Source organism: Euleptes europaea, chromosome 2 (assembly GCF_029931775.1).
Source record: "Euleptes europaea isolate rEulEur1 chromosome 2, rEulEur1.hap1, whole genome shotgun sequence".
In the NCBI taxonomy this organism is placed as follows: Eukaryota; Metazoa; Chordata; class Lepidosauria; order Squamata; family Sphaerodactylidae; genus Euleptes; species Euleptes europaea.
The window spans coordinates 48,867,368-48,881,978 of record NC_079313.1 but is presented as its reverse complement, the minus strand read 5'-3'; the positions used below and the strand labels follow the sequence as shown (position 1 = coordinate 48,881,978).

Genomic DNA, 14,611 nt, shown 5'->3' with positions numbered 1-14,611 from the left:
AATGCTCCGTTTCTGAATCGCAGGCCTCATCCTGCGCTTCCTGCAATGCCTCATCATTGCAATCTGAATCAGAAGTGTCTATTTCATCTGCTATGTTAACCAAACAGTAATGAGATCCTTCTGCTTTAGTTGGATAAATCCGTCCTTTAGGGTCAATTAACCAACATCCATCTTTCTCCATAGTCACTTTAAAATCTGCATTATTCAGTTTCCTTACAGACATCAAACATTCTTTGGCATTAGGCACATGATAAACATCAGTCAAATTCAGTTGCATTACATTTCCACATAGGCTCTCTATATACACAGTCACAGATCCCTTTTCCTTGCAAGTGATTGACTCTCCATTGGCAACTGTAAGTTTCTCATTGCATGCTTCCATATGGTTAAAACATTCCCTGTTAGACCATAAGTGGCAATCCGCTCCTGAATCAAGAATAATGTCTCTAACATGCTTGGATTCAGTTTTAGACTTTAAATCAATACAAGAAGCTTGCTTAAACATAAGCGTGGTCATCTCATTTGGCCTTTTAGTTGTACTCTGCTTCCCTCTTGTGGCTGGTTGGCGCGATTGCTGCCTTTCCGGCCTTTGTTTGAATTTCGCGGGCTTTTGGTGAGAAGAAGAGGAGGGGGAGGGGGATGAGGGGCCCCCCTTCGCCATGTTTTCTCGGCATTGAAAACTTCTGTGACCAATTTTCCCACACGTAAAGCATTTAAAAATCTTTCTTTCATGCACATTCATCACTGAGATCCCACTTGATACTTCATTTAAACGTTTCTGATCATTTTCAAACTCTTTCAGTGCACACACAAGATCATTAAGGTTCAGGTCCTTTCTCCCTAGCAGGTTTCTCCTTTCAGACTGAAATTTGGGATGAAGACTGGCTAGGAAAATTGTTATAAAGTCTCTTTCTGACACTGTTTCGCCTGCAATGCGAATTTCAGCGGCCAGGGTCTGTAATTGTCTTAGATGCTCAGTCAGAGAAATATTTTCTGGCATCCTGCTTGAGAATAAGTTTCCTTTCATTGCCATGAGCTGATTTGAGGAAGTTACAGAATACTTTGCAGATAGCTCTTTCATTATATCTTTGGCCGTTTCATTATTTAACAGAATATCAGATTCACTTTGGCTTAATGCTCCCATTAAGAGGCAGACTGCTTGTGCATTTGCCCTCTTAAAATCAGGGTACTCTGGGTCATCTCTTCCTGGCTTTTCTTTATCTAAGACCCATTCAATATCCATAGCTTCAAAGGCAAACATTACATTTCTCTTCCATAAAGCAAATGGTGTTTTTGCTATGGGAGGTATAGTCACAGTTTGGGGGCCTTTTGCACTCACGACTCGTGGAGTTGCGTTGGGAGTGGCTGGAGTTCCCGTGCTCGTTGTAGCTCTGTCGTCTGGGTTCGACATCCTCGCAGCTTTCCTCCTTTCAGATTACAGCACGCTGGGTCTGAGTTCCTCAGGTCTCACACGAATAAACCGCTGAGCTTTTGCAGAGAAAAAGATCCCTTCTGGCGTTTTGTAATCCGTTTGGCTTCCCTGGAAAAATCCTAACTCAAGCTGTGCGTGTTTTGGCTTCTCCAAAATCCATTAATAATTCATATTAATATTCCAAACCGTCTGATGCTACCAATTTGATGGGAATTTTACCCTTAATAGAGGAAATGGATCGTTGAATATTAATGGAATCACCGGCAGAAGCTAATTAAGGTTGCACGCACACAAAGAAAGACACGCAGTCATTTCTCTTAGTAAAAATCACCTTTACTTACTAACTTCAGGAAAGGGTAACTTGGATGTAAAATAATAAATCTCTTTCTACATTCTAAGTTTCCTATCACATCCCAGAGTGGGAGTTCTATAGTTTACATCTTCACATGGTCAAATCTAAAGTCTAAAGGCTAAAGGCGGAGGCTTCTTCTAGGTAAGACAAAGAAGAAACTCCTGGTATGCAAATACCTTTACAACTGTCCTGTTTAGCCAATGGCTATTTGACACATACTGTAGGTCACATCACCTTTGATCTGGTCAGCTTGGTTACAAACAGTTTAACCCTTGAGTGACTGAAATACAATGAAACTCGCTATCCAAAACCCAACACTGGCTCTGTCAAACAGTTTGTTATAAATTAAGTATCTATAGAGTCAAGGGCATGGGATCATTTAAGGAAATATGAATCTATTTAGAAATAAAAATTACTAGCACACAGTGCTTTGGTTTAAAATAATTATCCACAGGGCACTATGAAATACACAAGAGGTAAACATAAAACATGAATCAGAAGTAATATGTCAAGATTCAGTGAGTGACACCACTGAGGATGAACTTCTACTTGGTACTAGGCTTGTTAACTGATCAGAAATAAAGCTGATAGCTGTATTATTATTAATATAACTATTGTTATTTTGCTCTGGCCAATTATAAGAACATAAGAAAGGCCCTACTGGATCAGACCAAGGCCCATCACGTCCAGCAGTCTGTTCACACAGTGGCCAACCAGGTGCCTCTAGGAAGCCACAAACAGTTGCCAGAAAAAAAAAGAAGCAAGGGAGCTATCTTTCAATATTTTTATAGTTCACTTTTCTCCCCAAGGAGCCCATAAAGCAGCTTAAAACATTGTTCTCCCCTCCTCCAATTTATTCTGACAACAACCTTGCAAGGGTTGCTTCTCAGCACCAGGAACTCTTGGAAGAGACTGATTTCTGGACACATTTAAATCTGGATTCAGGCTGGGATTTGGAACAGAGGTTGCTTTGGTCACCTTGGTTGATTACCTCTATCAAGAACTAGTTCTGTTAGATCTCTCAGTGGCCTCAATACTATGTGTGTGTGTTAAGTGCCGTCAAGTTATTTCTGACTCATGGCAACCCTATGAATCAATGTCCTCCAAAGTGTCCTATCCTTAACAGCCTTGCTCAGATCTTGCAAATTGAGGGCCGTGGCTTCCTTTATATAATTAATCCATCTCTTGTTGGGTCTTCCTCTTTTCCTGCTGCCTTCAACTTTTCCTAGCATGATTGTCTTTTCCAGTGACTCTTCTCTTCTCATAATGTGTCCAAAGTACGACAGCCTCAGTTTAGTCATTTTAGCTTCTAGGATCAGTTCAGGCTTGATTTGATCTAAAACCCACTGATTTGTTTTTTTTGGCGGTCCAGGGTATCCGTAACCTCGATACTATCTGTAGTGAAATGTAATCCTAATTAAGGGGTTTGAACAGGGGAGGAGCAACTAAAAGGAAACAGGAAGTTAGAAGGAGACCAAGGAAAACAGTGTTGCTTACCTGTAACTGTTGTTCATCGAGGGGTCCTCTTTGCAGGCAGACATGGGAACTGCTCATGCGCAGCCAGCTGCGGAGCTCTAATTGAAAAGCTTCTGAAATTAGCCCAGCAACAAGGATTGCTCCCCCCTCCCCTCCACCTATGGTCCTTCCCGCCCTGTTAGACACATGACAGAGGGGCGGGGGAGCAACCTTCCCTCAGTTCTCCTTCTGCCGCAGAAAAACAAACCCACAAGGCAGTGAGTCAGTCCACAGCAGGGAAAGAGGGAGAGATGTGTGCCTGCAAAGAGGATCACTCGATGAACAACCATTACAAGTAAGCAACACTGTTTTCATCTTCGTGGCCTCCTTGCAGTCCTACATGGGAGAATAGCATGCTCACTTACTGTGGAGGCAGGTGTGAGGCTGATCACTGAAGAATGGAACATAACACCGCTTTCCCCACAGCAGCATCTGTTCCCGCATCAACATCCATCAGGTAGCGTCAGACGAAAGTCGACGGCGTGGACCACATCACTGCATGGCATACATCGTGCAGGTCCACATGCGAGACGAAAGCAGCAGAAAAGGTATGCGCTCTGGTGCAATGGGCATGGACTGGGAGTGGACAAGGCCTCCCTTCCTCAGCATAGGCTGCCTTAATGGCTGAGACTACCCAACGGGAAATTGTTTGAGTGGTTACACCCCTCCCCTTGTTAACACCAGCAACACAGATAAAGATGTATCCTGTCTAAACTGTTGTGTTCGATTAAGATAAAAAAGTAAAGCTCTCCTGACATCTAACATGTGCAGGGACCCATCAGATTGTGACTGGGATTTAGGATATAACACAGGCAACACAATATCCTGAGTCAAATGAAATTTTGAGACCACCTTGGGGACATGCTGTAAGCTGGGCCTTGGGACCACCCGATCATGGTGGAACTTAGTGAAGGGCATGTCATGTCAGAGTGCCCTCAAATCGTCCACTCGTCATGCCAACGTAATGGCCACTAAGAAGGTTGTCTTATAGGACAATAAGTTCAGAGGGCAAGAGGCCATGGGCTCGAACGGTTTCTGAGTGAACTGTGTAAAGACAAGGGACAGGCTCCACTGGGCTACAGGTGGCTTCACTGGAGAGTAGATATTGTTTAGACCCTTAAGGAACCATTTACAGTGAGGGTGAGAGAACAGCAAGTCTGAATCGATGCCCACATGGAAGAATTAGATGGTGGCGAGGTGTATCTTAATGGATACACTGGAGAGGCCAGAATGCTTTAGGGAACATAAATGATCAAATTCCCTCGAGAGAGAGAGCAATTTTCTGGCCGGATGCCCCAGTGAGAAAATCTAGTCCATTTGGAGTTACAGGACTACCTTGTGGCAGGCTTCCAAGATGCTAAGAGGACATCTGCAACCCTTTCCGACCACTGGGTTATGGTAGGATGAGCCAGGCAGTCAGGTGGAGAGAGGGCACATCATGATGACGAACTCTGCCCACTAGCAGAAGATCCTCCTGTGAAGGGAAGTGGTGGAACAATCCTCTGGCCAGTTTCCACAGAAGAGGAAACCATGGTTGTTTGGGCCAGTAAGGGGCAAACAAGATGACTGTGGCCCAATCTTGTTGTATTTTTGCTAGGGTTCTTCCCAGAAGAGGGGACAGAGGAAAAATGTACATGAGACCGCTTCTCCACTGGACCTGAAATTCGTCCCCTATTGATTGGGCATCTGCTGCAGCCCTGGAACAGAAAGTCGGGCACTTTGCATTCAGGGATATTGCAAAGAGGTCTACAAAGGGGGTACCCCATTGCTCAAAAATCGGTGGGATGTATTTGCCCTGTATGGACAACTCGTGATGTAGGGAGGTGTCCCAGCTTAGGGCATCCACAGCCTTGTTGGATACTCCCGCAATGTGGATAGCCGTGATGGAAACTTCATGGGCAATTGCCCACTCCCAGACCTCTAAAGCCTCTTGGCATAGTGCCAGAGACCCTGCTTGCAGAAGTAGTATTTTGTAGCAGTGTTGTTGGTGGCCACCAAGTTGCTGGAGTCAGTGAGAAGCTCTGAAAAGGAAGTGAGAGCATATTTGACCACTCTAAGCTCCAACACATTGATGTGCAGCCATGATTCAGCAGGTGACTACCTCCCCTTTACTGACAATTCTTGACAGTGAGCCCCCCATCCCCCAAGGGAGGCATCAGTAAATAGTTGGTAATCGTGAGAGGAGATTCCAAAGTTAACACCCTTCAAGAGATTGCCTTCATCCAGCCACCAATGGAGGGACTAAAGTACAGTGTGAGGGATAGACAACAAGCACCATTGGGGTTCCACGTTAATCTTAAATTTCTGTATAAACCAATTTTGCAGTGGTCTGAGGAGCAGCCTGGCGTGTGGGACCACTGCTGTGGTGGAAGCCATCAGGCCTAGTAGTTTTTGCTCCTTGACCGCTGGCTGGTACCTGCATGCCAAAAAGTGTGTGACAAGGTGGGCTTTTCTCTTGACTGTGGAAGGAAAGCCTTATCTGCCCATGAGTCCAAAACAGAGCCAATGAACTCTAAGGATAGAGTAGGGGTTAGTCTAGATTTGACATGGTTCACAATCACAACTGCTGGAGGGTCTTGAGGATCATAACCACCTGGTCCAATAGGGTTTTAAAAGAATCCCCCACCAGCAACCAGTCATCAAGATAGAGGAAGACTGTACACCCTTGTACTGTAAAATGGGCAACCACCTCTGATATGCATTTAGAGAACACCCTAGGAGCAGTGGAAAGGCCAAAGGGCAGCACAGCATATTGGTAGTGCTGGCCATTGCATGAAAAACTTAAATATTTTCTATAGTGCGGGTGTATGGATGTGTGGAAATATGTCTCCTTAAGGTCAAGGGCAGAAAATCAAGAGGCAGGGTTTTGGGAAGGAATAGCATCTGAATGGTGCAAGCTCTGTTGTGTTTATTCAAGGCCCTCAGGTCAAGGATGGGCTGATTCCCACCATCTTTTCGTCTACCAGAAAGTAGTATGAGTAAAAGCCATGCTGTACCTCTGACTTGGGCACTTTCACAATGGCACCCTTTTCAAGGAGAGATTCTACCTCAGCACACAACTGAGGTGGGTCTGTCCCCCGAGGCGGAAGAGAAGAACCACACGGAGGAACAGTGTAACCTCTTTTAATGATGGACAAAACCCAGTTATCATGGGAAATAGAACACCAATTACCATAAAACGCAGGTAACCTTTCAAAGAAAGTAATACCAGCAAGTATAACAAAGTCAGCCAGTCATGCCGAGGCCTTTTTGTTGTAGGAAGAGCGGTCCAGGGATGTTTCACTGACAACCCCACAATTATGGAACAACCTTCCCTGGGAGGTGTACCTGGCACCCTCACTTTCAATCTCCACGAGTCCGCTGAAGACAGTTTTATTCAGGACTGCATTTGATTAAGTTTACTAGCAGTCCTAAACTCTGATATTAAACTTTTTAAAATGTTTTTAATGTATGTTATCAATGTTGAAATCTGCCTTTAGCTCCATAAGGAAAAAAGGCAGTTAATAATTGTTTTTAAATATATATATAGGGTTACCCATCGAGCTTCCACAGACCACAGCAGACTCCTGGACTCTAGTCCAATACCCTAACTACTACATCACACCAGTTTTGCTTCTGTCTTTAGACTTGCCTTCCCCCCCCCCCATTGGACTATGATCCCGGATCTCCCAAAATATCTTCCGTTCTACCCATCCACTTGGCTCCAGACCTGCTTTAGCCTTTGTCTCTTGATCTAGAGACTTCACTCAGGTACCAGGGTGTTCTATTTCAAGAGTTGGTGCTGATTCTCATGCTTATTTTTGCCATGAAAGAGTGAATAAAATTAGATTTTTACGTGTCATTTTAGGGTGGTGAACCTTTCTTCTACCACAACCCTACATGTCAAGATATGAGATTTACTACATCCCAGAAATCTATGGAAAGCTAAAGTTCTCTTGGAAGCAGTAAATCTCAGAAAATCAAGGGTGGCTCAGAAGACACATCATCCATACAAAATGACAAGCAAAAGCCACATTGTAGTGGCTATAGTTCATCAAAAAGGAATGTGAGAACTGAGGCTCAGAGCCAACATTTCAAAGTTTTCAAAACACATGAGCAATCTAAGGGAAGGACCAATGCCAAGTAATATACAAGGGTCCCTAGTATTCTATCTACACAATAAAGACAATGAGGAAAATTTATGAGTCTCATATAATACAGCAATGCTAATGCTAATGAACTGAACTTTATTAAACTTCTGGCTAGTTACCATTCATTATATGGCATAGGGTTATACCTTGATTTCAGTCTGGGAACAGATGTCCGATTCATGAACCACTGTCAATCATTTTGGCCATTTGTATATTGTGATATATAAAGTAATCATATTGAAGGAATTATTGGTAAATACCAATCCTTAACTCCATATTCAGTTTGAGTTTATTGTATTGTATTGTATTGTATGGTGTCCACATTTCTCAACGTTCCCTTTATAACAGGCAGCAACTGCCAAGTGGTATGGTACTAAATTGCCAAACATTTTTTAAAAAGCCTTTGAAAATTCTCTGGGATTTGATATGATGCTGTTTTTCATTCTATAAAGAGAGGGAGCTCATACATTCTCAAGAAGGGGGGAGACCCAGGAAGCCTTGTGGGAGAATAATAATATCTGAAGCTGTCACAAAAGCTCATATTGAAATAAATATTGTTCATCTTCAAAATGCAATTGGACTCTTGCTTTAAATAAGTGGTCTGCCTGCCACAGTTGACTTCTAAAGACGTGAAACACAGCAAAGGGTTCTTAATCCTCCCTCCCTGCTAGTGTGAACAACAGCAGAGGCCTTGCCAGAATTCTGTCCCTTAAGCACCTCAGTTCTTGATTCCAGTGTGGCCCTGTTCACACATTGCAGTGAATGCACTTACAATCTGTGCACAGAGTACACCTTATTGTTCTTTATACACATGTTCAGTAATTCTCATGTTACATTCAATGCATGTACAGCCGAATGTGTGATCTAGACCCCACATTAATACAGGTACTAGTCCCCAGTTTCATTTGAAAATGAATATGCATAGTCTCTTACAAATAGATATACTAGGGTTGCTAGGTCCCCCCCTGGCCACCGGCAGGGGATGGTGGGGCTGGGTTGCCAGATCCAGGTTGGGAAACTCCTGGAGATTTGGGGATGGAGCTTGGGGAGGACAGGGACCTCAGTGGGGTACAATGCCATACAGTCTGCCCTCCAAAATATCCATTTTCTCCAGGGGAATGGACCTTTATAGTCTGGAGATGAGGCGTAATTCCGGGAGATCCCCAGGTCCCACTTGGAGTCTGGCATCTCTAAGACATGTACCTTGTGTTGCATGTGAGTGAGCAAATATTGCAGCCCCTTCCCCAGCCCTTGCTCAGTTCAAATTCTAGGTTATAAATGTTTATGATGATGATGATTTATAACCGAGGTTATAAATGTTTATGATGATTAAACATTCTTCTTGTTTAAAAAGGAGTAAGGATTGTTTTACCCAGGCAAGGTTTAAAAGTAGGCAGTGCCTCTTTAAGGGTTTGCATTAGAAAGGGAAATGAGGAATAAGTGCTTCTTTGTAAAGGGCCTTTTCTGTGTATTTTTTTTCCAAAGCAGATGGAGGATTCTTCAGCATGCCTCAGGCTGGAGGTTGTTAGTGTAATTAAGAAGGGGAAATGTCCAATATGAGACCTGTACGAAAGCCATATTAAAACACTTAGTGTGCAGGGCATCATGGGGTTTGTATTCCTCCTTGACCTTTTAAACAAATATGTTCTGAAATCTCTTGTTGGAATCTGTATGCAAGCACAGATGTTTACAGATGTTAGCCAGGACTTGAAACAATATTACCAATGCTCTTTCCTGGCAAAGATTCGTTTCTCATTCCACTTGTATAGCAACTGGGAATATAAATGTAGAGATGATCTGTTTTCAGATCTTTCAGCAGAGGAGCAAAAACCAATGCTATTTAAGAAATTGCATATTGTTTGGGGGGGGAAGAGGAGGGGTTGGCCAGAGAAATCACTTCCTTTGCCTAATAACAGTTCTGGATGCACCAAAGACACAGCACAGAGCTGTGCAGAACGTAGCCCTCCCTGAATAACTAGACCCAAATGTGCATTTGAGAATGGTCACAGTCTGCCAATTAAAAAGCTTTATGAGGAATGCAATTTTTTCGTAACAGACTAATAATGCCAAGTATAATCCTTATTAGGAAGAATCTGTCATTTCACATTCCCTGCTTCTCTGAGCAATAGGAAGTTCCAGGGAAGCATCATATGATCTCTTTCTTCTGGAGAAGAGAAAATCCTGGAGGGGAGGGGCTGTGGCTCAGTGGTAGAGCATCTGCTTGGCATGCAGAAGGTCCCAGGTTCAATCCCCGGCATCTCCAGTGAAAGGGAGGTAGGTGATGCAAAAGACCTCTGCCTGAGACTCTGGAGAGCTGCTGCTGGTCTGAGTAGACAATGCTGACTTTGATGGACCGAGGGTCTGATTCAGTATAAGGCAGCTTCATGTGTGTTCATGTGTATAGTGTTTTTATACTGCCAATTTATTTACTAGGCTCTGGGTGGAACAATCAGTAAACTGGCACACACACAGCTAAAGCCTGGTTGGGAAGTTGCTGGAATGACTGGAAGCTCCTTGAGTTGTCCCATCTCACGGAGCAGCTAGAAGAGCAAGGCCTCCTTCAGTTTAACAGGCAACCCATTCTGCTTGAGGCAGCTGTAGCGAGGGCTGCCACTTTCTCAATGAACCTGTGCAGATCCGACATCAGCGGATCACTTGATATGTTCGGTTTGGCACCAAATATCTCAAATATCTGCTGAATAGGTTTTGCAAACTGCACATACATGAAAATGCTGGTGTTCCAAACAAATTTTGAACACTTACTCAAATGCTGAACTGGAAGTCATTTTAAAATACTGCTTATTTGTGACTGATTAAATTGTGCCGTGCTGACTGCAGCAGCAGCACAACAGGGACAGTTGGAAAGATAACTCCAACTGGCTATATGAGAATTTCCATTTGCAAAGAGCCAGTTGTGTTGTGCTGTATTGTTAGGAAGGAACAGATGAAGCAATCTGCCCAACAGCCATGAACAGGTCAATGAACAGATGAACAGGCCACCAAAAACTCAGCACAACAGGCAAACATGATGTGAGCCTCTTTATGCTGTGGTACTATTAATTTATGTTAATCAGTGTAAGAGAATGAGTAATGTATTTTGCATTGGTTATTTTTAGATTTTTTTAAAAATACGCCAGCCACTTCTAGAGCTTTTTTGTTTCCCAGCTGAAAAAAAGAAAGAACATCCCCATCCCCCCCCCCATGCTCCAAAAAATGTTCTCTGGCCAAAAGTAAAATAACATCTCTTTTTTCCTCTTAAGGCCAAAAGAGATGTTATGTTGAGAGATACATGAATGGCGTTAAGGAGTGCAGCATATCAGCTGAGTACAGCATTAGGGCTGCAATGACAGGATTGAAGAGATTTAACTCCCCGTCCCAGTGCAGTATTGCTCATTAAAACTAACTTCTTCATGCTGTTACTAGCTTTGGGAAGGAAAAAAAAAGACAGGCGTCCTCATTGTCAGTCTGCTTTTCTTAGGGTCTGTAATAATGTGAGCTGAAGGGGGTTGGATTCCATTGGCAAAACTGTAGAGAGGGAGAAAGGGTTAAACACCTTCTCTTCCGATATACCACATACCTGATCTAAGTCTGTATTCTGTGCAGCTGCTATTGTCCTTTGAGAAAAATGGTTAGGCCAGATGGACAAGCAGGGAAGGATCAGAACAGAAGGCAAAGCTACCATCATACCAAAACAGCAGCAGACCGGAATGATCCCTGTGCCAGCATCGCAGCCATTGGCTTTGCAGTTTCCAGGCTAAAAGAAGTTCCTACACGGCACAGGAACTCTGTAAACAGAGTTGCATCTTGTTGTTCATCAAGATGTCTTCTGTGCAGGCACACATTGGGGACTGCGCTTGTGCAGGCCTACCACGGAAAGGATTTCTTTAGCTTCATATAGATAGATAGGGGGCACCGACTCCACCGCACATGCGCTCCGTTTCCTGCTCCGATGACGTGGAGTAGCGAGGCGGTGCCCCCTTCCCTCAGTTCTTTTCTTTGCCCTCTCGAAGTAGCACCTAGAACAGATAAACAAATACCAACACATGAGAGCTCTCCGAGGGGCAGGAGGGTGGGATGTGTGCCTGCACAGAAGACATCTTGATGAACAACAGTTACAGGTAGGTGCAACTCTGTTTTCGTCTACGATCTTCTGTGCAGTCCCACATTGGGAGACTATTTAGCTACTCACTCGGTGGTGGGGGACGAGCTCTCAGCCAAATAATGACTGTAAGACTGCTTTGCCAACTGCAGCATCCTGCCTAGCATCCACATCAACCGCAGATTGCTTGACAAAGGTCTCGGAAGAAGTCCAGGTAGCAGCCTTACAAATCTCCCTGATGGACACACTCTTTCGAAAGGTGGCCGACGAAGCTTGAGCCCTGGTCAAATGGGCTTGTAAAGACGTCGGGCATCTCTCACCAGCTGTCTTGTAGCACTGTCGAATCGTCTGAACAATCCACCTAGAGAGAGACTGGGAGGAAGCAGACTCACCCTTTTTGGGTCCCGAAAAACAAACAAACAATGCATCTGCCTTACAAAACTGCTTAGTACGATTCAGATAATATAATAAAGCCCGTTTAACATCTAGTGAATGTAGTGTTCTTTCCGCCTCTGATTGAGGATTCGGGGGGAAAACTGGTAGAGATAAATCTTGTCCCAGGTGAAAATCAGACATAACCTTGGGTTTAAATTCATAACTTGTGCGTAATACAACCTTAGATGGGAAAAACTGTATAAAGGGGGAGTGACATTTCAATGCAGATAGCTCACCCACCCTGCGTGCAGACGTAACCGCAACCAAAAAACATACCTTCTGTGATAGATAAGGCAGAGACGCCATTTTCAAGGGTTCAAATGGGAGTAACATTAACTGTGCCAGAACTAAAGATAATGACCATTGAGAGACTGGCATGTACATCATTGGGAACATATTAGCTAATCCTTTTAAAAACAGTTTGGATGTAGGGTGAGAAAACAGGGAAGTCCCATCCACACCCACATGAAAAGCGAATAGGGCGGCCAAGCGAGCCCTAACAGATGACAAACATAACCCTCCCTTCTTAAAGAATAGTAGGTAGTCTAACACTAAAGGAAGGGGGCATGATGAAGAAAAATATCCCTTAGGTCTAAGCCAATCAGAAAAACTTCAGGGCATATGCAGCCCGTGGGGAGGGCTTTCGAGAATTCAGTACCACCTCCAACACCTGGTCCGACAGTCTCATTGTGGAGCATTTAAGAGCCAGGCCGTTAGATGCAGCCTGCTCGGCTCCTGATGATGCATCTGTCCCACTGACAGGAGGTCCGGTCCCGCTGTAAAGTGTCTGAAGTTGTTCCCTGTGAGGCTCTTTGACTCTGTAAACCACACTTGTCTCGTCCAATGGGGGCAATGAGGATGCAATGGGTGGTATAGGCTTGAATTCTGGCTAGTGTCCTGGTTATTAAGGGCTTTGGGAGAAATGCGTAGAACATGGTGCCCACCCAAGGCATGAGGAACGCATCTCCTAATGACCTTGGGTTGTGGCCTACTCAGGAGCAAAAATGAGGGGCCTTGGTGTTTGGGGAAGTGGCAAATAAATCCACCTCGGGGAACCCTCATAACTGGAAGATGGGTAGGATGTATTCCCACCTGAGGGACCACTCGTGATGCGGGGAGAACACCCTGCTTAATGTATCTGCCATGGCATTTTTCACCCCTTGAATGTGAATGGCCTGTAAGGACACATGGCCTGTAAGGACCCAATTCCAGATTTTTTTCTGCCTCTGCACAGTCTGAGGGAGACTGTACCCCCTTGTCTGTTTAGGTAAAACATTGCGGTGGTGTTGTCTGTCTGGATGAGTAACGCGTTGTCGCACAGGATCTCTGTGAAAGACATAAGCGCATAGCGGATTGCCCTAAGCTCCAAAATATTGAAATGCATAGAAGCCTCAGAAGAGCTCCACAAACCTTGCACCGATAGCCCCTGACAATGGACTCCCCAACCAACCAATGAAGCATCTGATGTACGGAGGAAGGCCACCACAACAGCCTTGCACTTAGTAAAGACTCGTGGTGCTGTAGAAAGGCCAAATGGAGTACTGCATATTGGAAAATTTGATTTCCAGCGACAAACCTCAGATATTTCCGGTGATCCTCATGAACGGAAATGTGAAAATAAGCATCTTTAAGATCAACCACAATGTACCACCAACCAACTTTTAATAACTGTAGAACATTCTGAATGGTAAGCATGTTAAACTTCTTGTACTGCAAACCCTTGTGTAAACGTCTTAAATCAAGAATAGGTCTTAACCCCCCATCTTTCTTGGTAACCACAAACAAAAGAGAATAAAACCCATCTAACTGTTGAGAAAACTTGACAACCTGAACTGCCCCTTTTTTGACTGAATCACTCAAAGCATCCTGCAAAGCAGGGGATGGTGGTGAGCCCAATTTTTGAGGAGGGGGGCCTATTTTAGGCCTGTGTTTAAATTCCAAAGCATAACCTTGCTGAACTAACTGCAAAACCCAACTATCAGAGGTTACAGTAGACCAAGCATTAACAAAGGAGACTAAACGATCTCCAAACACGATCTCAGGGGTTTCCCCCTCCCCCTGCAGTCAGAGGGATGATTTTGGACCCTGTCCCTTGGGTGATTGGGTCCTCGGGTCAGAGGAGCGGGGTCTGGAATATCTCCGCCTGTTCTGGTGTTGAAAAGGTTGGAAGGGTCATTGCTGTTGTCCATAAGCAGTGGACGGTGTTTGGGTGGTCTTTGAAACCTCGGCTGGTGAAAGTTCCCTCTATAGCCAAAATGGGGCCTTTGGAAAGAACCTGAAGACTGGTTTGACACTCTCATGTACCTGGCTGCTTGTTTATCTTTCTTTAACTGACAAAGTGTCGTTGGTAGTTGCGGAGAACAACCCTTTCAATGTAGCTAGAGATAATGCTTTATTTTTCTATACCTCAAATCATTACAAGCAGTTCACGGAGTAAGTCTTTTCCACCTCCCCAGCTCCTACAGCCCATTGAATCCTGCCAAATTCTGCTCCTGGGGGTCAAGGGGCTTTTGGAAATAGCATAGGTATAAAGGGGAGGTCTGCACTGAGACGGGAGAATGAGCAAAAATCACGTTCCAACAAAATGCCACTACAATGGCATAAATGTTGTGGTGCCAACAGAATGACAGCTTTGGATCCAACCCACT

The 14,611-nt window shown here is 44.3% G+C and overlaps 1 protein-coding gene across 1 annotated transcript in view; it reads right to left on the bottom strand.

Moving 5' to 3' along the window:
- Positions 1-11,243: 11,243 nt before the first annotated feature.
- Positions 11,244-14,611, bottom strand: part of HFM1 (helicase for meiosis 1) — a 105,198-nt gene continuing 101,830 nt past the window's right edge. Inside the window, exons 38-39 of the mRNA XM_056844746.1 lie at positions 13,540-13,938; positions 11,244-11,445 (exon numbers count right to left, since the gene is read on the bottom strand). Coding sequence (XP_056700724.1) covers positions 11,244-11,445; positions 13,540-13,938 — 601 coding nt within the window. The remainder of the gene's footprint in view (positions 11,446-13,539; positions 13,939-14,611) is intronic.